We start from the raw sequence: 23,000 nt of genomic DNA, 5'->3' as shown, positions 1-23,000 counted from the left end.
CAGCTTTACCAATTCATGCAATTCATGACTTGATTCAGAAGGCACAGGAAATTGTATAAGTCTGCCGGGGCCGCGCCGTCTACAGCAATGTGTCTGCAGTTATTTGCGATGCGGACGACGCAGGAAATCGACTGATTTGTGCAGAACAGCGTTTATCCAGTTACGAGACGGACGAGTCAATGCAATCTTGAAGCCGGGAAATGTAAAATATTCTACTAAACTATTATGGAAGACGCGACGCTACCTACTTGTGCAGGAACTCGGTCACAGGACTTAGTCGTATGAAAGCATTTTAGATTATTAACTTCTTTCGGAAAGAGATTATCATTTTCTGGTTACCAAGCTCCATAGCATCCCAGTTGATATCAAGCTATTCGCTCTTATCCTCTATGAAATGTATATTTTGATTGCCATTTGTTTCTAATAATGATCGCTCGTCTTATCAACTGAGATAGCCCAATCAGCTGATTACTTTTTTGTAGAGATAGTTATAAAGTTTGATTTTAATACTAGTATCAGCTATAAACTTTAGTAGGTATTTCATCATTCTCCGATGTCGCACAAAACCTTCGCTTTAATATTTCTGAAGCTATTTTTGGAAAATAAATCAATACCGTGACTGCAGGTGGTACTTCCCATTGCGATTCTCAATAAATCACACAAACTGTCCATTTAAAAATTTTTTTTCTAATAAAAGGAAACCTACATAATGTGTCACGTTAAGAAACAGTTTTGCAGTTGAACTGGTTTATTTATTTTGGAACTGTCAACAAACAAAAAATTCAATTAAGTTGACAGGCCCAAAATACATTTACAAAAAAAAAACATGCAACGATGTGTGACAGACAGCCTGACGAATGTTCCCATTGGTTGTTCCTAACCAGATGACGTCATTTGTCACGAGACGTGTCTCACCGAGATGTCAACCGTCACGGAACGAATTTCCCGATACTGTTTGAGTATCGCAAACAAGTTAATGAGCACTATTTGCTTTGGAACGTGCTATTTGCCTTATATTTAAGGTACATGCCTAGTATTATGTCATAATACCAGCTGTTATACATAAACGGGTCCATTTAATTCGGTATTCAACACTTTACCAAGTCTGGTCTCGAATCTCATTAGTTCCGGACTTCAGTTACAGCTGCAGTCTATGCATATCGAATGGATTGTCACAGTTGTCAGTTGCAACAAAGATGTAGACAACAAGATTATAGTAATAAGGTATAATCTCGCCTGATCATGTTTCACTCGGGTTTTTTTTGTTCACGTAGAGGCTGAAAGGATTTGCGAGATAAAGTCAAATGCAAGATAAGTTATCTTTTGAGAAGAGTTTAGGTTTAACTTTATACCTAGATTGTCAGTTTTCGTCAGTCTAACAATAGCCTTCCACAATTTTAAAATTTCGGGAGCTATGATGCCCCATCATAGCTCCCGAAATTTTAAAGTTGACAGCCAAGTCAAACATCAAACATCGCTTTTTGCGTATTATTTTGTAATTTTTAATTTAAAATAATTTGAAATGTACCTATATAACCGAGGATAAGTGTACATGCTGTAAGGATATTTTGAAAGGGTCTTTACTAAAATATCTACCAACAACATTAGAAGGCATGAGAGATGAGAAATTAGCCACTTTCAAACGTGTAACCGCTCATTAAAATACCTCTTGAAATCGTCATCTCACACAAACCATCAAACGTAGTAAGAATAATCCGTTATTAAGTAATAAACGGTAAGCAGCGGTTACCGTGTCCGCGGGTGAGACATGTTAAAATTACCGGGGCTGCGCCGGAGACAAAGACATCATGTCTATATCGGGGAGGCCCATGTAAGGCGCGCCCGGGGGACGCACGAGTCCCGGAATAGTAGCTGCATCCTTACAGGGCTAGCACGTACACATTTTTATTTAAATCTAGCGGAATTAGGCCTTGATTGGGATTGGATCTCAACTAACTAGTATGACTGCGGTCGGGTCCGATACTAGTTGGACGATCCCGATAAATACGCTTGTGGTAACAACTTTGTAGGGGATAGCATTTTATTTAATCGTGAAGTAAAATGGCTATTACACAAAATCTTATTTTTAATCTTTTATATAGTCTAAATATAATATCCGTGGATGTTGTAAATGGGCATAATGATATGTAAATGAGTTTAGTGGTATCATATTAGAGATGACAGAATCTGATAATGCTTTAAGATAGATAAGTGGTGAAAAGTCAGAAAAAATCGGGCAGTAAGTGCGTCATACTATCAAATCTATGTAACGTCAAAGCAATCTAATCTGCACTGCGCTTTGCGTCTGCGCAGGATAATATCAGCGATATACTTAACGCAAATGTCACGTAGATATTCTTAAAAATATGTTTTAAAAGCCGCAGTGAAAAAATGATTAATGATTTATTTTTCTTAAAGTCTTCTTTAAAACAGTATGACGCGTATTTTTTTGCATAGTTGGCGTAATTTCCTGTCCGGGAACTTTGAAAATCGGCGTAAATAAACGATGAAATGAAAAAGACCTATTTGACGGTATATGATTCTTATAACCCTTGAACAACATTTGAGGATATCAGAATGAATATTTTCATCACTAGAAAAATAAAAGTTGGCCGCAGAAAAACGTCACGGTTAAAGCATATCAGGGACTACACGGGGACAGCTAGTGTATGTGCTGTATTTAGTAGAACTACAACAAGCTGATCGCTACCCTGCACTAGTTTGAGAGGCATGACCAGAAGAAGAAGATGAATATTTCCCTTATTCAAGCAACCTCCCACTACATTCTCCTTATTAATCTGCCGCTCAGTACGGTAAGTAGTCAGAACAACCATAACTATCAGACAGAAGCTAGAAGGCTAAAATCTCTATCGAGCCCTGAACGAAAACAGATTTATTTTCTATTCCAATGTTGGTCGATTTATAAATATTATTCCATACCAGTCATAAAACTCTATTGAGGACAATTGTGGTTTCAAGTCTAAAAATAGTTCGCCTTGAATGATAGTCACAGACGTTATGCAGGTACCTGCCTGATATTGATCTGCAAACATGATTTTAAATAGTCTATAGTTAAGAAAATGATAAGGAGAGATAATATCATCTCTTTTGATTCCATATTTCGGTTTATTGCCTTGAATATGTTTATAGATTTTTAACAGCTCACTTTATGGTAGGTAAATCTGGCTAATTATAACTTGGACTTTTGTTTTACTTTTTCATGTATCTTGATTACGAATACGGATAGCCGATGGACGATGGTCCAAAAAATTACAGGCAAAGTGTTGGCCACAACATTTTGAGTATTTAAGATCAAAAACAGTTAGTTTCTGATATATTTCTGTCTGCCAGCCCTGATGCACCACGTTCAATGCAAATAAAGTTAAAACATGGAGCGCACGGCGATGCGCGCACGCATTTAGAACGATCGCCGCGCCCGCGCCGCTCGAAATTAACTACAAAACATTTGCTGTTGCTATGCGCGTGTCAACGCTGAGATATGCCCATTATTTACAAGACTACCTATCACACATGGCTGCGGCATGCATCTTCAAGTAACATTGACTTGTAATTTCTTTTTCAAATAATAGTTAAATAAATAATTTTACATGAACTATCAAAAGACATAATGGTCGTCTTTGGCGAAAACAGTCTGGATTCTCAAAAGAAAGAGGTCACCACAAAAGAGCTAGAAATTATATTATTAAAAAAAAAAATCTCTGAGGATGCAATAGGCAATTGGCAAATGGCAATAGTGTGTAATAAGTATAACTCTGCTATAACGCTAAACATCAAGTAAAAACAAAAGGTTTCGAAGACTTATGATATTTTATCAAGGCATCAAAACAGACAATTTCACAATTGCTTTTGCTCCACCTTATCGATTTTGCTAAAAATATCTGCCATATGCTGCATTTTTGATGAGAAAACACCGTATGGGGAAGATTGCCCGTAATTGATATAGAATTTTCCAAGGTTGGGTTATTAGTTATTTCTGGAAATAATCAGCGAAGGATCGATTTTCTTTGTCTTTTTTAACTTGTTTGGAAATATTCTGATTTAATGAAAAATATTCACTTAAAGAATTATTTTTTGCTTCTTATGTACCTAACCTTGTCGGCAGATTTTTGCTGTTTAGAAGTCTTAATCTACTATCTATTATTTTTTCTTAAAATAAATTTCTGTCATTACGGCTTTCGTCTGATTCTACGTCAGCTTACCCATTGCTTAGTAAAATTTTGGATAAAGCCCATAAACGAAAAGATGTAAGCCATCTTTTTAAAACTCAGAACGTAGAACATCAGTAGGACATCCTAGACTAGTACTATTGTGGTTTAAGGCACAATACCATCAATAATACCATTCAGAATATACCAGCTACCGTGATTGTCGGTGTGGGAGTTGTGAGCACAAAGGCACCGCTGTCACGGGGACCGCGGCGTGACGGACCGTGACCTTTCCCACGCCGCCAAGGACAGCTCGAGCTCTGCTATAGAAGCCAATTTGAATGACAAAATAGTATGAAGACGTTATATTTCGTTGTTGTCATAAACAAGTACGAATAGCTTATTAATTTCAGCATTATGAGCTCGTAAAACTCTAAAAATGCTTACTGTTAACGTATATTGGCTGTGCATATCCTGGGTAACACCGTAAATATAACCCTCCTTCTGATGCAGTTGGATAAAATAAAACAAATACTAAATCAACCATAGGAAGGCATTTATAGCACTATGAAAGACCGGCATCATATATTGTAGAAGAAACGTAACCAAAATGGAAAACTCCTTTACTCACACATCTCCTTAACATAATCTGGCATTGAACCCACTACGGAACGATGACAAGAAGCGATAAACTTACTACAAAACATTCACTATTCAAGGATACAATAAGGGAATATCGCGAGGCATGGTACAATCTGATTGTCGCTAATAAAATGTGGGCATTGTGAAGTTGTGAACGTACAATGGGCATGAATGCAAAGTTATCGAGGCTTTAGTTAAAGGGATATATGAATGAGGACAGATAATGTTTACTGGTTGTTAGTGACAGAGATGTATTGGGATCAATACTTGAGAAGCAAATAGGGTATTAGAAAAAAAATATTTCGTCAGATTTTCGAAAAAGATCGGGCACGTATTTTTTTATCCACTACTATTGGCTGTTTTCGAAAAATGTCCTAATTATAGAAAAACGTATTTTAATGGGGAATGAGGCTGCTTGGAGGATTTGTTCAGTCAATTTAAAAATTTTCACCCAATAAAGTTAGCGAACACATGCCCGCTTGGTCCACGACAAAAAGCAAAGGAAAAATACTCCATTGGACACCACCTTTGTGAGAGTAAAGGATATCCATACAATTAAAAATAAACTACATAAAACAAAAACATGATTGTTTCAAAACATCGTAATTATCCTTCCCGTATGAAAACGATCATTGAATAAAACCCGCATGTGGTTTGCCTATTCGAATATGCGACATGCTCGCGTCACTTAATAATTTTGTGAATTGATTAATGGCGTCGTTGAAAATTGTACGAATTCATTTAATTATCGTCGGTCGGTCTAGGTCAAGTGGCTGGTGAGTAGCGGGTGCCAATTGGGCAGTTGCAACTGGATGTAAGGCGAAGAAGGCAATTGGATAAATGGGAGACATTGTAATTTTGGGATTGTTCGTTCTCATCAAGATTTTTTTTTTAAAGAAGATATCATATACACCTGTATATACCTGAATCAAACCAACAAAAATTTTCAAATAGATATTTAAAGCCATTTTCTCGCAAAGAACTCCTAGAATCATCAATCATGAAAACAGAAACATGCAAAGCGAAGATTTACATACACATTACACATCGAAATTACTCAAACCATTTTCTAGCAAAAGTAACTAACATACCGCCATTTAACATACATAACAAAAATCATACAGTACTGTACAGGATGTTCCAAATACATAGGTATTACAAGAGACATAAGCATCTGAAACAATTGCTAATGTCTGTCTGTCGTCAGTAGTTTTCCTCAGGTCGGCCTTGAACCGCGCTATGATTTAGTGACTCATTGTCATCGCAATGGTAATCATAATGTTTTGTACATAATATATATTGTTGTGCTACGTATGTGTGTGTGTAGTTGCTTGTGTGTGCTAGTGGATCTAATAGACATAACTATGGTTGTCATTACAAAATTGGATTTGAACATATGCATATAAACGTCATTGATTTGATCGCATCAATTCTCTAGATAGTTAACACGTATTATTATGATATACATAAATAAACAATACGAAGGGAATTATACTGTTTTATGAAATCTATTTAATTAGAGCTACCTGTCGTAACAAAACAGAATATACAATTTGGATTATGTAGCCCCTCATCTGCTAGCCCGTTCACGCGTGACATTTGGCTGCTAATCACCATATTAACAGGATCTAAGGCTTCTCTAAGTGATGACCGTTTTAAGCGTTAATACATCTACATTAGCGTAGAATTAATTAAGTTAGTATTAATCTGTACAGTATAATGCCTCAGATCAAGAAGTTAGTGTTCCAGGACTAAGACTAGCATAAATGATAATTTTGCATCGGTAACAAGGTCAGTGCCAATATAACATCAAATAGCATTGACTATCTAATCAATAACAACAGTTCTTAGAATCAGTCCATGGTTGCCAAAAGGCGATCGATGTGTAATAGAGAAAATGAAAACCAAAATCTTGTCAGCCGGTTACTAGTAATCATCTGAGGCCCAATTCCGCTCTTCACAATGGCCGATTAAAGAATGGAAATTGGATTAAATTTGTATTATTCGTATTATTCTAGAATTTTTCCAACGATCTAATTTGAAATTCAGTCCGGGGCGGATCACCATGGTGAATACAATGAATTTCCAATTATTGTGTTGGCAAAATGCATAAGAACCATTACTATGCCATTACTACATCGGCCATAGTAAATAGCAGAATCGGGGCCCTGGTATAATATCAATGAACTGTTTCCTACAGACAGGATATGCCTTCATTATAGACGTACGCAGTTTTGCCAGTTACAGTTGCCAGTCTACAGTTCTCGAGTAATGCAATTCGCAAAGCCGTCTCCCTCGATTGGCGTGTTCCTGCGCCTGACTCATGTGATCATGTCCCGTCGACTTCCCGTCTTAGGGGTCAGTGTGACGAACGCGAGCGGCCATTTTGTGAACTAATTATTATTTCAGATGAATTCAGAATTTTTTGATACAAAAGTATTAGTATCTAACTAACTAACTATAAAATATATAAAACAAAAACATTATTGTTTCTTCCCGCCTTAGGGGTCATCAGGATCATCTACTGAGAAATTACGATTTCAAATTAGTTGAAATTTGGATTTGAGGGTAACAGCTTAGAATACCGGTCGTGATTGAATATAAAAGTGGAGCATAACGGAATATAGTAATCCAGCAGATTTATAAGATTCCAGATCACAGTAATAAATTCCTGCAAAAGTCCTCAGTGAAATGGGACGGTTTGGCATGACCGAACATGAAACAGACGATAGAATAGAATAGAGGATAGAGAATTTTGAGATTTGATGCTAGTCAACATTAGAAGTTTGAGACGTATTTTTTTTCTGGTGGAAATATCTTTATTCCTATATTCCTATCACCTCAATATTAGCTAGACCAAGCCAAATACGTAAGTAAACGTTTACTTTGTCAGAATGCGATAGAATGCATGGAAATGACAGGTCAAAGTTACATGACTAATCGCAACGACATAACATTTCCAAACATTTTAAAAGCGAAAGCCTTTTCTATCAACTTGACTGGAGGAGTGACGATATTTGAACATACGACATTTTAATTCCTTCCTCTCTCAGACATCCAAAACGACAGCGAAGTAATATGACTAAGTCAAATTGTGAGGAATGTGCATCGTAATAAGTTTATCCGCCGCGAGTCCGACATCGCGATCCAACGAGTCACTGGGGGACTACTGCCCCGTCTTAAAAGGAGACCTCTGCTGCAGATGTGGGAGAAAGACGGCGCAATACACAGCGTAGAGCGGCATCCCTTTCTCACTAAACCAAGAGTCTTACTTTAGGAGATGATGGTAGATCTAAAGGGATATCAATGTTCACTGTCACTTTTATCTTGAATGGCTTATCTTTATGTGCATTGAAGTATGTAACATGTTGAGGTAGATTATTCAATGATTATCTGTTATATCTTTCTGTCTCATTCGTTATGTATAAAGGCAGAAAGCGAGTGGAGAGTGACCTGATGTAGAGTTTTTTCGCTTCCTTTGGTATCTTGATTATCATAATTAATATTGATTTTGTTTGTGGTTTTCGGAATAAAATTCAATTGGCTGGCTGTACAGTTTTATAACTGCAAATTGTAACTGAAGAAAACAGTAGCCGTATCAAAAAGAAATTAGATTAATAAAACCATCGTTATCTAATTACAGATTATCGCAAAGTTTATCAATATTGATTAATTTGTTTCAGAGATTAACATGGAGAGACGTAGAAACAAGTAACAGGTGTTTCGAATTAATTATTAGAACATTCTCGATAATCAGTTCTGGAAATGAACCTAGATGGTAGTAGATAGATTTTAAATGCTAGTGATAAAGCTACAAGCATCTCTTGGAAGTTCGTGTGTTAACACAGCTTGATATATTAGGGTAAACATTTGTAAATATTTTACTCTAATCCGATGTACCGCTCTTAGTTTGCATAAATATTTACGTCGAAAGAAAAATCGTTAGTTAATGAATATTGAATGTGTTTGGAAACTTGATGTATTCTTTCCTGTAAGGGGTTTTGTTTCAATCAATATGCTTGTGAGCTCTTAAGTAATGGTCTGTCAACCAGGATAAATAAAATTAAAATATTGAAATGAAACTACTTTTACGGATTTTATCGCGGTTTAATTTTAGATTTTAGTTCCGGACGTTTAGAAACCTTTGCAGGTATCATGGTATGATAAAATCTAACATGAAACCGCGATGAAATCCGTAAAAGTAGTTTCATTTCAATGTCTAACATTCGCGTAAACCTAAGATACCATTAAAATTAAAATAAATATTATGCGTGGACAACCCTTATCTCTTTGGGGTATGTAAAACAGATAGTAGCCAATTTTTAGATCCTCTACAAATATCATAGAAATTGTTCAAGCCGTTTCGGTGGAGTACGGTTAATGGTAACTGACATTGTGACTCGAAAATCTAAAAGGACACAGAAAATTTTAAATCTTCTTCACAAATTTTGACCAGTTAGTTATAGTTTTGTATCGTAAGATAGTAAGACTTCCGTGTGACAGTCACTAATCTAAACACGACAATAGACAAATGCAAGTTGTCTTTAATTTGGCAAGCAACTAGTGATGATGTCTGTCCTAGTGAAGTCCTATTACTAATAGGCGATCGGCAGTCGCGATCGTAGTCTAGTCACCATTAAAAAACAAATGAGTGATTTTTAGTATTCAATGTAACTGTGTTTGAGCTATTTAATATAACACAGTAGTAACATATAACATAGTTACATGTTTGTGTGTAGGTTTTACGAGGTCGAATATAAATCTGTGTTGAGAGGACGGCTTACCGTCCAAACTCCTAAACGTTGAAAACAGCGAGTTCACTGTGCCCGTTACACGATCAGTTACGAGACTGACAAAATAATTCAAAAGTAAAACCATATAAACTTTAACCCCTAACACTTTTGAAATGGCTTGACCGATTTTTATCGAACATGTCTATGAACACTCGCACATAATTCAGCTTTAATACAAAATAAACAAAATTGAAATTGCTCAATCCGTTCGGGAGTTATGATTCCACGGACTGGCAGACAGACATGTCAAACTTATATCGCCAACTTTTACGAGGTTTAAAAACGGTCGAGTGCTAGTTAGACTCTATAACACTCACTTCTGTAACCCAACCCAGGGGTACCCACTAATTTATTTGTTTACATTACGGCGAAGCCACGAGCAACAACTACTCAGTAACAGATTACAGAATGTCACAAGTGTAGATAATAATATAGATATCTATCAGTTAAATCTCTTGTAATATTCCGTTCGGTGTTATCATGTGTTACACCTTGGACAGGTATAGACATCAACAAAGTTACAAACAGCTACCGACTTGTTTCAGGCACTGAAATGTGTGACGAAGGTCGTAAAGGAGGTTTTGTAATGACGTGCAAATGTACAAGCTATTTAACTTTAGGTATTATTTTATTCAAATACTACATTGTATTATAAGTGCTACCAATGTTTATAAACTTTGTATTTTGGGGTTAGGTAACCAAAAAGTAAAAACGAAACCTAGAGAGAGAGATACCTTGAGATAGAGGGAGTTCGTCTGTTACCAGGCTGTATCTCATGAACTGAGCCTAGAAACTTGAATATTTGATGACATGATATATTGCTGCAGCCGCTCTAAGAGTAAATAATGAAATTACGAGGTTAAGCTGCAGCTGCTAAGATCATAAACTGAGTCGGAGACCAATTTTTGTTGCTTATCTATTTTCTGAAGCCTATTTGAACTGAACCATCAGAGGTTTGCAAATCTCAATTGCAATTGACCAGGTTTTTACTGTCTCGTCTTGGTGCAAATAACTTATTTACAAAGCTACAAAGTAATTTTCAAAGAAAAAGGTAATATGATTTTGAATTAGCAAACATTTCAGAAACGAAGTTTTTTTTAATATAAAATAAACAAGTTAAAATAAAATACTTGTATAGAACCTGTATCATAAATTCATTCTCAAGTCCTCAATATCAATCAAATTCTCAATACTTGGTAAAACGGGAATAACTAAAAACTAAATATGTCTGTAATACTGTTAATTAAATATTCGCAAGACAGAGAACACGCACTCTCTAATAAAACGAATATCCGTGCATATTGGCAACGCTGATGCTGCTTTATATTACCGATATAATTCAAGCCAAGAGTTCAACCGATAACACTGAAATTCAGTAGACATCCTTCAGATAATCCTAGAAACTCCGAAACAGTATAAACAAAAAAGTTTCGCAACTCGCGACGCCGCCGCCGCACCGCCACCACGTCAGCTCATGATTAAAGACTGTGGTTGGGTCCGAAACTAGTCGGGCAATCCCGATAAATACGCGTTTCATCATTTGGTAATGAATTTACACACGATAATTATTTCAGGAAACTAGCTACAGACATCCAAAAAGTATGCGTTCATAAAATAATCTTCGTAGATTGTTTGCGAAAGGAAACCCGCTACTTATATGAGATTAAGGGCGTTCTAAGGGCAATGAACAATACCAAAAGAAGCCACCTTCACGGCTGGTTAGCAATTAGTAAAAACATTAACGGAACGTAACTCATTATTGCCTAATTAACGATTCAAAGGAGCGTGTCGTGCAAGGGCAAATCACCGTGTTTTTATGCAAATTGATCTAAATGAATTATTGTCATATGGTTTTAAATAATTTGTGGGATATTTCAGAATCCGTTATTAAAATAGAATCAATATGAGCAATGTAAACGATCAAAAAACATTTTCCCGAGGAGAAACAGCATAGGAAGTTTGTGACGCCCTCCGCGATACAAGGATTGAACTCCATACACATGGACTCAGCATAGTGTCCCCCTTGGAATGTAGAAACAAATAGCAACGATATTTAACGTTGTTAATAATTTAGCTAATTACAGACAACAATCGATCAAGTGCTTAAATAGTCTACCCTAAAATATAAACAACATAGTCTCATAAATAGTTACCTAAATTATGTACAGGTCTATAGTATTATATTAGTGATGTAATATAATGATAATCTTCTAATAAATATCTAGTGATAAACAAATCAATATAATTTAATGGCTTCCCTAACTTGGCAAGCGCGCTGATGAGAAACACTTAGAGAATAGACTAGAAGCCAGACGGGCTGCAATGCTTGGCATTCTATTATTCTGGCCAGTATACAGGAATATCAGAAAATCTTAAATTTGCTAGAATTTGATGAATTCTAGCAAAACTCAGTAGTTTAAAGCCCTTGACTTCTTCTTTTAACGACTTCCGCATTTATGACAGTAATCCTTGTGTCGCGGGGGTTTCATAAACTTTCAATTCACATACACAAAGACACCTAGACTCAAGACCAGCACATGTGGATCACATAAATGCTTGGACGGGAATACAACGCGCCGCGACACATCGCGCTCTGTGGGTTTGGTGGTGACCTCTACTTCTCGGCTATCCGTGCAGCTTGGCGATTTCAGAGAAACTAACTGCTTTTATAGTTTGAACAAAGAGTTCTTTATCCCTTCTATCCTCTCATAAAGTAAAACATTTGTTATTGTGGAAGAGAGATGCCGCTTGACGCTGTATTTTGCTTCGTCACATTTACACGATGGTTATGGTCTTACAAAGCCGTAGTAAACTTTCCACTAAAATGTTCAGGCGCGTCCTGCTGATTTTGCTATACAATAATATCTAAGATTGACGACAATGACAAGAAATTTTTGCTAGTTTATAAACTTTGTAGACTTTGTGGCTAAACATTTTGTTTTTGTTTATGATTTGATATAAATTTGATTTGAACTTCTGTTAATCTTTTATTTGTGACATAACATAATTAAAAGGTTATAATATATGTTTGTATGCATAGTGCAAAGAAAAACAACATTGTCTGCTGAATGTTATTTATAGATAATAGCTATAATTGTTTCGTTTTTACTTTCGATTTCTTTAATTTTATAAAAGTGATATCTATGTCATAGGCTGTTGTTCATATTATAATTGAACACGAATCGGAATCGGGTATTTTTCTTCTCGTTCCTTCTCTTTAAGGCTTGAAATGTCTAGTGGGTTAGATTAGTATGGGTATAGATGGGAATAGACCTGCGGTCCACCTTAAAGATTTCAATGTGACTATTTTATCTGTCTATTTCTATTTTCACCGAAACTTCTTGTTACGTAGAGTTCAATAAATTTGAAATTACCAACTACATACATTACAAAAGTAATTATAAAAGTGATACAAGTAATTCGCAAAGGCAGAGGAAAACCTTGGAATTGAAAAGAGGCAGTGACTACGAAAAAAATCTAACCCTATTAACAATTTTAATAAGCGATCAACATTTCAATAGACTAATATCGGTGGAGCGTCAATAATTCGGCGCCGCATTCTAGAACCGGCGGCTAGTTAATACAAGCTATCGTAAACATTGGCAAGAGCTGCTTCGGCCACCCTGGACCGACGCCAGGGATTATAACCGCTCCCGCTGACGGTACTACACGTTTTTTGATGTCTGTACCATTCCAAGAATACGTTTGGTCGATATTTGTTTTTTCGTCGGTGAGAGTCCGATAGAATGCGCGGTATTTTAATGGGTATTTAGATGGAGGTAACGTCGCGGGATTAGGTGTAAACATGAACATATCAACACGCTCAAGTGTATCTTTTTTTCTTGTATTTCGGGGAAAACGATGAGCAATAAACCTGGGTAAATAGTGCAGTAACCATAACTATCTGTGATTATTATTAGGTCTGCACGATGAAGATCAGTTATGTAAAACTGGGGAGATTTTGGCATTTTCCGTCATTTTTAACAAAAGTCTTTATGTTCCTATATAGAAAAATTATAAGTCTTGGAGGTTGAGTCAAATCCTCAGAAAACACTGGCCTGCAAAAGTACCTCCACAACAAATAGGTCAAACGTACAAAACAAACCTCCTTTAAAAAACCCTCATCAAGCACAGTACAGTGTATACCGATTGAAACTTAGGTCTTATAGTGATGTAGCTGCCCCAGATTCAGGGTCGGAGTGCGCACGCGCGTTGCGTAACCAGCTAACGACTGAGGAAGCAGGCTTTCAGGCGAACTAGGTTCATACAGAGGTCGTATCGATCCCAGCTTGCGTAACCCTGCGCCCCTGACATATACCAGCTGGTCTTGTATATATGGAGGGTTTTGATGCTGTGGAAATATGATGACGTCAGTATGAAGTTCTTCATTACGGACGACTTTTACCGGCTGGTATCTGTATATGAGGTTAGTTTAGCCAGACTTAATGATAAGGTGGACTGAGCTTATTGAGATATAGGTTTTAATTTAAGCACTTGAAAAATATTTGGTTCTGCTTCTCAGGGTAAGAACAAGCGATGTATGATAGCAAAAAATGTAGTAGAACCAAATGGGACAGGATAAACAGTAGTCAGGTAGATGTGGAACAAACTGTTTATAACTCATATGTGTGCTATATATATCCTGAACCAGTACCTACGTCAAGTGTAAACCGGAATATTCGTAAACAATTTCGTGTACCTAATTCAAACATTGACAAATGTTGGATGTTGACAAAAATAATAGACCTAAATTCGACTACACTTGTAGCCGAGTAGTATCGGTCATCATGCCAAACATTTTGTGCGCGAAGTGTCGTGAGTTCGATCCCCGCGTAGGACAAAAAAAAAGTATCTGTGCATGTGAATTAACACACGACACAACCGACAACTTTCTGTGGAAGCATTATATTAATAAAAAAATATATTAAAAACAGAACAAATAAAAAATAACTTAATAGATGCAAGGTCGTGCGAATAAATTATTATCTTTACAGTCCACCCTATCAACACACTGGCTTGATATTAAACTAAACCACCATACGAATAAAATAGCAAACAAGCAATCTGAATTGTGAAGGAATCGATAGATTTCAAGGTCTCATCGAACATGCTGGATTTAAATCGTTATGAATCGGCTTCCACTTTATGACCAACGCATGAATTAACCATTCCTTTAAAACGAACCACCATGTTTTATTGTAAGACTGTCATAGTTGTGAGAGGGAGAAAGAGCGTCACAACGTGTCATACGGCATCTCTTTTTCGCAAATTAAAAAAGGTGGAGTTATAAATGGCGTAGAGATACTAGATAAGATGAATGAATGAATGTGATCATTAGTAGTACGGCTTTATTAATCCTCGACGAATAGAACCTATGTTGTTGTTGTTGGAGAGTATAATAATATGATGTTTATATAAGGAAGAAAAGTGATTGCCATCATTTTAGCGGTAACCGAAATACACTATGTTTATGTTCTTTAATAATATTGTTAAGGTTTTATGAAGACTAGTTAACGACAAAAAGACAACTTAAAAAATTAGATCTATTACATTTTCGAAGATACATAATACGTAATCACTGGCTGACCTAAAAACTTAAATCAATCCCCGATGCCATAATATTGCGTCGACGACGGGAAAATTGCGTGTTGTTACTTCCCAGGCGTAAACACATAAAAACGTTTACTGCGTCATGTTCAACCCTTAAAATAACCTTCATTGTTATGAATTTGATAGTTTGTTACCTATCGATTTGTAGCCATTCGTGACCAATGCTGCGATGTTTTGTTATTACCATTTCATGTATTGGCCATGACTATATTATTGATTCTACTGAAACGTTCAGGAATTTAGAGGTTCTACGTGAGACTTAAGTTGCGATCACCGCTTGATGCTTATTCGAGGATATTATGTAAAAAATGGTCAAGTGAAAGTTGAACTCGCGGGCACTTAAGGTACAAATAAACTAAAAAAGCAAAATGCAAATGCTCATTTTTTATTTATTTAAAAAGTATGCAGTGCATTGAGAGAAACCAAAAATGTCAATTTTTCCATCACGGTTTTTATCCTTTTGGTACAAAACCCTAACAGCAACAATTTACCATTAAACCTAATATTGTTCCATAGGGAGACCTAACGGTAACCTTTAAGTAAATGTCAAACCCAAAGTATTATGAAAATGGTATTTTGATACAAATGCCTGTATAAAGATAGATTGTGTATAAAATGGCGATAAAAAGTAAAAACATATTAAGTCTGTTAGATAGATAATAGAAAAATGACACGTACTTATATGAGCAAAAAGATAAACTGCGTATAAGTTTAGGCGAGGAAGCTTGTGTCGTACCGACTAAGCATAATGTTTACACAGAAGTGACGTCACGCGTCAGGTTCATTATATAATAAAATTTCATTTTGATGTTGGACCAAAGAGTGGAAGGGTGTTTGTGGTACCTTCGTTGTATCTGAATTCCATAACACAAGTGCTTTAGCAACTTACTTTGGGTTCAGAACAATGTATGTGATGTTGCCCGCATTTATATTATATTAAAGAAAAATACGTATCCAATATTAGTCATTAAACTAGGTACTGAGCAGACATTAAAAAGTTAACGTCATCGACAAAAAATGAAGATAGGTAATAAAATAAATTTATGGCCGCTATAAAATTTTAATATGTTATGAAAACCAATCAACATCTTCTCAATAATGTATTGTAAAAGAGGTAACGTCATAAAAAGGTTAGTCTCTGATTATAAGTGCAGTCTGTAGCATTTGGCACAGTAATAGTATAGATATGTTAACTGTGACTTTGGCTTGATAAAACTTGGAACTTTGTGTGTGGGAACATAAGCAGCTGTTACCACTAAGTCATTCTACTGCATTTATATTTTATGCGTACTAATGTCTTCAGGCGTTCTATTCCCAGGACTCAATTAGACTAATACTAATAACTTTTTTTTTTCAGCATTACTCTTTACTGCGAATATTAATCACCTCTCCTATAGCATTCTTTTACCCATTTTTTTGCACAAAAAGTATTTAATAAATGAACAAAATAACTTCGACCGAAATAAGTCAAAAATGCGGGTTTACTTAGCTATTTGGATTTTATTGCCCGTTCTTTAACGCTTACACTTTTTAAAATTCACCTTGCAATAACGCTACAAAAATAAAAGAATTTCAGAAATAGAGCTTCAAAAAATTATGAAGAAAAGGATTTATATTTTTTTAAAAGGCATCTGCGGAATTTTCTGCCGAAACAACAATCATTCCAAAGAATCATAAAAAAAGAAGAATTCTCATTTGTCAGGAAATGCGGAACGCTGAAAGGTCACCCTCCAGGCTTACGTAACGCGACCTAAATTGGAACTGGAGGGAACTAGGTTGTACGACTGAAGTGGGGCTTGTTAGCGAATAAAATGAGCAAAAAGTTCTCGTACAATGATTACAAGTTTAAAGCAAATGTTAAATAATATATGTAGAAGAGATAAATTCACGAGCGAAATTTTAACTTTACATGTTTTGTCATGTCATTAATTTCAGCCTTGATACGTACCTAGTTGTACTTTATTGATAGGAAGGAACCGTCATGAACGTAATTGGCAACAAGGATTGCAGGTTAATATTGTTATTTATAAAATTGCGTGCAACTGTCTACCGCAAAAATATATTTTATCAGACACAAGTCTGCAATTACTGCACGTAATCGCTTAGGTAGTAATAAAAAGTGATACGACTTCGACAGTAGCCATTCTCCAGATGGGGAGATTTAAAAATATCTTAACCACACATGTTGTGTAGCTTATCTTAAATATAATGAACTAATAAATGAAACGATTTTAATATAATGTGGCCACCGACAAACGAAATTAAGTATCAGATGAAGTTTTTTTTTATTTTACTCATGCTTTGTTTGTAGACATTCAGCCCATGTGTTCCATTTAAAAATAGAGTGTTGTTATTATGAGAATAGTTTATGGCATGAGTAAAACCAATGGCTTAGGTAAGCATGTTTCAGCCAAGTTTTAAAACAAGGTAAAGTTAAGTAGGTATGATAACAATTTAATGAAGTTGCACGTAGGCGTATTTTAAAATTATTAATATGTATAATAAGTTTAAGTTTGTTGTAGTAAATATACCTTTCTTCGCAGATATTAAGGTGTAGGTTGATATAACAATAAAAATAATCGAAAATGGCAAGATGTCAAGACACTTTAAATTATTATATAAAAAAAACATACACGATTAAAATAAATCAGTAAAAATAAATTATAGCAGAAAACAAGTCTTGTTAAAAAAACGAAAAAAAAAAAGTTAGGAGCGATATCAAAATTAACTCTGACAAAAGGTAGACGGACGCTCGAGAGTAAGACTTTCTTGCAAAGCATCCAATTTAGAAACCATGAATTGCATTTTCTTAAAGCCAAAAAAAATCATAGAGCGCCATCTACTTTTTTAAATGCAACTTCAAATATTGTTTAAAATAAAGAACAACTCACATGTAATAGTTGAAGGCGATGCCAAGATACCATAGGATAAAGATGATAATGCCAGCTGTTTCGGCCATATCTAAGATGGCGTGTGTTAGCCCTGGGCAGTCGGGGCTGGTGGCGTTAGTGCTGCTCTTACTGCTCTCACTGCCAGTTCCCGTTGTCTGACTGACTATGTATCTGTATCAAATAGAAGGAATTGGAAAATTGAAGGAACAGGTTGTACTATGGCTGTTGTAGAAATTGCAGGTGTCAAAGGCAGACAAATTACTTAAACTAAACAAAACAATTGTCTTAAGTCTTTAGCCAAATATTAAGGGTGAAGGAGTATACTTCCACTTTGTATCTTTATTGTTAGGCAAAAGTAGTGGGCACTATCTACTAATACTCTGTAAGGATAATATCTGTCGACCTATAACGGTTTATAAGAGACAGTCCGCTAAAAGACTTCTTTAACAGCGGATTTAAGACGGTCTTAGCGGACTGATAGATTCTTGTTGTATATAAAATAAAGATTGCTAAGATAACACTTCTATTACTATGTGTAGTTCACACGACAAAGTCAGTGTAAGTACAAAAATATATTTACCGATGACTATAGTCGTTGTTATGAGGTCCAAAAAAGAACCAGGCTATAATTATAATAGGCTGCAATACGATCTTTAGCGGGTCCATGGACCAAGCTTGGCCGATCGCAACGTCTCGGCCCGTACCCGATTCTTAGGTATTATTCGCATGACACGGCAGAAGCAATATTAGCATTTTGAACTAAATTTTATCTGTTTTATGCAAATTTGGTCATACCGAAACTATTATATTGTTATGCGAAACGATGGTTTTAAACGCCTGACATTTTGTTGACAAGCAACTTTTTTTTGTTTCTTCTTAGTTGTTGACGTAATTGAATCATCTACAGAGTATTTATTCAGATAGTTATGCTGGAGTTTCAAGTTATTCTCGCTCAATGTAAGTGTTGGTTAGCAAACACATTTCTGATTATCAGTCAGCTTGAAGAATGATATTCTAGTTACAGCTAGAAGTAAAGTTCTGAATCGAATGAATAGGTTCCTAATATATAATCATTTATAAAATATGCAACTTACTTTATTTGGTTTTCCGAGTAAAGTGACGGTTTGTGTCATGAATATTTAAATCACTTTGGCTATGATACCTCCAGTGAATCATTATAATATTCTCGCCGGTCTTATATAACAATCGTTTGCTACAAACAATGGCTTTGGAAACACCTAACTAATTCAAGTGTCACTTATCGATATACGAACCTAAATCGTAAACATACATATATACTCCATTTTTTTTAAATACTTGAAAATAAAAACATAATATCATTAAGACTGAGTTTTAAGTCTTACACCAGATTATATATTATCTTTTTTATGTACCAAATGAAAGTGACAATTGAGTAGAACTTACAAAAAAAAAACCACAATTATTTACAGTATAATTTGTATATTTATAACAACAGGATAGAAAGGTAACAATTATATAACGTCTATAATATATTAGATACAAAATATTTTAGCATAAGTGTGGATAATTTACCAAGAAACCCATTGACTTGCCTTGCTTTCAAATTGCGTTCGTTTGAGCAAACTTTACGTTTTCAAGTGTGTTACTTTACTTTTCTTAATTAGATGGATAGATGTTATTATATTTCGCCTTCCTTAGTTCTAGTGAAATATGAGACATACACTTTATATGATATATTTGTTTGCCATTGCTGATGATCAATTCTGTCCCTTCTCGGTATAGAAAATATTGTGTTGGCCTAGCAGGTCGATAACCAGATTCGTATCGTATACATGTAGTTGCACGACCGAATCCGAAGTAGCACCAATGAAAATTTCTCAAAACATGCTTGTGATAACATAACACTTATCTGAAGATTGGAAAGTCTTATACTTCTTCTTATACTTGCATCTGTTATTAAAAACCAAAAGCAAAAGCATTCGGTGAAGGCATAACATAATAAGGTAACCTCAATTAGGGCATAAAAGACAAACATTTGAAGACATTATTTAAGTAAAGATATTTACAATAAATTCAGTTACAGCTGAATTCTTTTTTAATGAGTTTCTTTTATTTAAATTTACTTTCTAAATGGAATTAGTTTTCTTTTCTCACTGACTGTAGCTGTCAAACGCTACAAAATGTTATCACATTATCTGTATTTACGAGATTTATATCTTTCCTACCAATTTCCTACATATACTTGCTTATATATTAACTTACAAGGATTATTTACGCAAAAGCGTCGTATTAGTGGATAATCTGTTTTGAGTATTCCACATAGATTAGTAAATAAAGAGTGATTGTTCAAGATTCTGCTTTATGATAATATTGATAGTAAAATGTAGGTACATAAAGTTGATTAGTATAAATTAGTGCCATATACATTTTGTGCTTTTGAGACATCCAAATGTTTGTACAAATAATTAAAATATGAGAAGATACACATTTAATAAATATAGACTGTATTTTTTTTTGTTTTAAACCCTATGCATTTAGAAAGCAGCAATAGTTTTCAAATACAGACATTTTAGAAAGATCTTAAACCACTCCTTGTATTTATTAATCTGTGTCACATTTCACAGCATTCTTAACAGGCGGCCGCCACGAATCCCTTCTCGAGTTTGTCTACGTACTCCTTGCGGCACTCCATGTCGTCTGCTGGCCGGTTGTAAGGTAGCCACACTGGCTCACCGATGAAGAAACGCTTTGCTTTGATGTAGTTCTGAAATTCATACATAAGGCTTTTTACCCAAAAATAAATTAAACAGTATTCTAGCATTTAGGGTAGATTCTGTTAAAGTTCATAAAAAGAGTCATTCAAAGGCTTCTTTATTATGTGTGGAATGAGTTAATGTGCTGATGATTGCTTAAAATATTGCTGTCTTGCCATGAAAATTACTATTATAACATTACACATTGTATTTATGTTATTAGTTATTACTATGAATAGTAAGTCAAACTGCTGTAAGTGAATAGGGATAATTTAAGCATTTCTTTGTTTCATTATGAAGAGACAGGAAGCAAAACCTGCACATATCGGGACATGAAGAGGTTAGACTAAATTAAGTTTTTGATGGTGTCCGAGGAATGTCGTGCCAATGACGATGGCGGCTTCAGCAGATTATGGACTTCGATTAAGTGTAGTAACTACTTCAATAACTTTATCTTCTCTTATAAGACAGTACCAACCTTGGTATCAAGCGTGAACCGGTGATAGATGCCGCTCGGTATGACGATCATGTCTCCCGCGCTGACAGCGATGCGGATCCACTGGTCGGCACCGTCGCGCACGTCGAAGTAGCCCGAGCCGTCCAGAATGAATCTGGAAGTTTACATGTGGATTGTTTTATTGAATTTGCTAGCTATCCCAGCTAATGTTGTTTTGGTATAAAAATTATATAAAGAAAAAAAATGAAGGCCTGAAAAATAGATGTCCATTTCTCAGACTGACTGATTATGTACAGAAAACTTGAGAACTAGTCAAGCCATTTTAGAGGAAATGGAAATTACACACTTCAATTTCCACCACTGCTTACATATACTACAAAGTTTAAAAAAAGTTGAAAGTCGAAAGCACTGACATAAACAAAATGTCCCTTGGCCTGAAAAGCATTTGTCATATTTGAAAGTTTTGTTAGTATTTTTTTTTAATTCTATTGGTAGAAACACGGAAGCTTCCCTTAAATTAAATATTATTGGAACAAATGACTTTTAATACAAAGCAAATGCTTAACCTGATCTCCTCATCAGTATGCAGATGCTCGGTGAAGAATGACTTGATTTTCTCCTCATAGTTGGGCAAGCACTCCTTGGAGCAGACCATCTCATCCTCATAGCTGTACCCTCTTTCCTTCTTCAGCTTGTCCAACACTCCATCTGATGTGTAAGTGTCCACGTTTAGCTGGAAATCAGATAATAGGAGTGTCAACACTTGAAACCATAAAATATCTAGATAAAATACATGTTAAAGAATTCAAGGAAAAAAGTATTACGCTGTGGAAATGTCTAGAATTTTATGCATACAAATGCATGTACAAAAATGTAGAAAATGAAAGAAAGGTAAATTATGTAAAATTTTGTTTGTTTCACTGAACAAAGAATTCTCTCATTCCTGTTGAATGATGTTTATATGTAAATGTACATATATCAGATTCTATTTGTTACATGTACATGCATAGCTTGCTATTTATGCAACATTTGAAAGCAATTACAATTAATCATTACATACAGAGAAAGTTAAAAAATAATTTACAATTTAGCATAAGCTAGGTGCTTGTTATAACCCTGAAATATACCTTTCACATACATATGGCTTTTTAATACATGCAAACAATCTTATGTACTATATTTACTATATCATTTTACAGTAATCAAATTATACATAAAGTTCTTAAAAGCATGAATAAGCATGATAAGTTTGTTAAACAATATCTTTATTAAAAGACATCTATGTTGACATCAATTAAGTAACATTGTTATGATAACATTTAAGGTCAAAACAATTACATATTTGAACTCCATTATTTTGCAAACTTGAACATTAAATCATCAGTTTGCGTTATCTATAAGATGCCTGTAAGTAATGAGAAAAAAACTATAGATAAGCAGCACTTAATTAAACTTTGAAAAGACGCAAAAAAGTATACCTACTTTGAAATATTCCACACCGGTTTTCTTAAACAAGTCTTCGAGAGTAAGGTATTCTGGAGGATTCCTGTGGTGCTCCAATCGCTGGTCAGTTTTCTCCTCGTCCATATACCACGCCTGAACCATCTCGGGAAGTTAAATCGATAATTATTAAATAAAAACAAGCAGTAAACACACAGCCAGACTCGTTGATTGACGTTATCTGTTTGACATAAACTGACATTCGT

General features: G+C 35.2%; 2 protein-coding genes across 4 annotated transcripts in view; both read right to left on the bottom strand.

Annotated features, from left to right (window-relative positions):
* The window catches only part of LOC113501729 (ras-associated and pleckstrin homology domains-containing protein 1-like), a 36,604-nt gene extending 17,422 nt beyond the window's left edge, over nt 1-19,182 (bottom strand). The window contains exons 1-2 of one of the 3 annotated variants that reach the window (XM_026882932.1): nt 18,683-19,182; nt 18,103-18,273 (exon numbers count right to left, since the gene is read on the bottom strand). In XM_026882932.1, coding sequence (XP_026738733.1) covers nt 18,103-18,273; nt 18,683-18,768 — 257 coding nt within the window. In that variant the 5' untranslated portion in view covers nt 18,769-19,182. The remainder of the gene's footprint in view (nt 1-18,102; nt 18,274-18,682) is intronic. The other 2 variants (XM_026882934.1, XM_026882933.1) reach the window with 2 other exon arrangements.
* A 361-nt stretch (nt 19,183-19,543) lies between these two features.
* On the bottom strand, nt 19,544-23,000 carry LOC113501730 (1,2-dihydroxy-3-keto-5-methylthiopentene dioxygenase). The gene is made up of 4 exons (XM_026882935.1): nt 22,777-23,000; nt 21,861-22,027; nt 21,316-21,448; nt 19,544-20,848 (listed from the first exon to the last, which is right to left on the bottom strand). Exons 1-4 carry the CDS (start codon nt 22,897-22,899, stop codon nt 20,714-20,716), a joined length of 558 nt encoding a protein of 185 aa, XP_026738736.1. The 5' UTR covers nt 22,900-23,000; the 3' UTR covers nt 19,544-20,713.

The sequence above is a fragment of the Trichoplusia ni genome, chromosome 16 (genome assembly GCF_003590095.1).
Source record: "Trichoplusia ni isolate ovarian cell line Hi5 chromosome 16, tn1, whole genome shotgun sequence".
In the NCBI taxonomy this organism is placed as follows: Eukaryota; Metazoa; Arthropoda; class Insecta; order Lepidoptera; family Noctuidae; genus Trichoplusia; species Trichoplusia ni.
The sequence above is the reverse complement of the archived record's forward strand: the minus strand, read 5'-3'. Positions and strand labels throughout refer to the sequence as shown.

Coding starts and splice junctions, on each gene's coding strand:
- LOC113501730 (XM_026882935.1), bottom strand. CDS start 22,899: ATGGTTCAGGCGTGGTATATGGACGAGGAGAAAACTGACCAGCGATTG. Junction 22,028..22,776: donor CCGGTGTGGAATATTTCAAA/GTAGGTATACTT, acceptor TCTGATTTCCAG/CTAAACGTGGACACTTACAC. Junction 20,849..21,315: donor GGTTCACGCTTGATACCAAG/GTTGGTACTGTC, acceptor TATGAATTTCAG/AACTACATCAAAGCAAAGCG.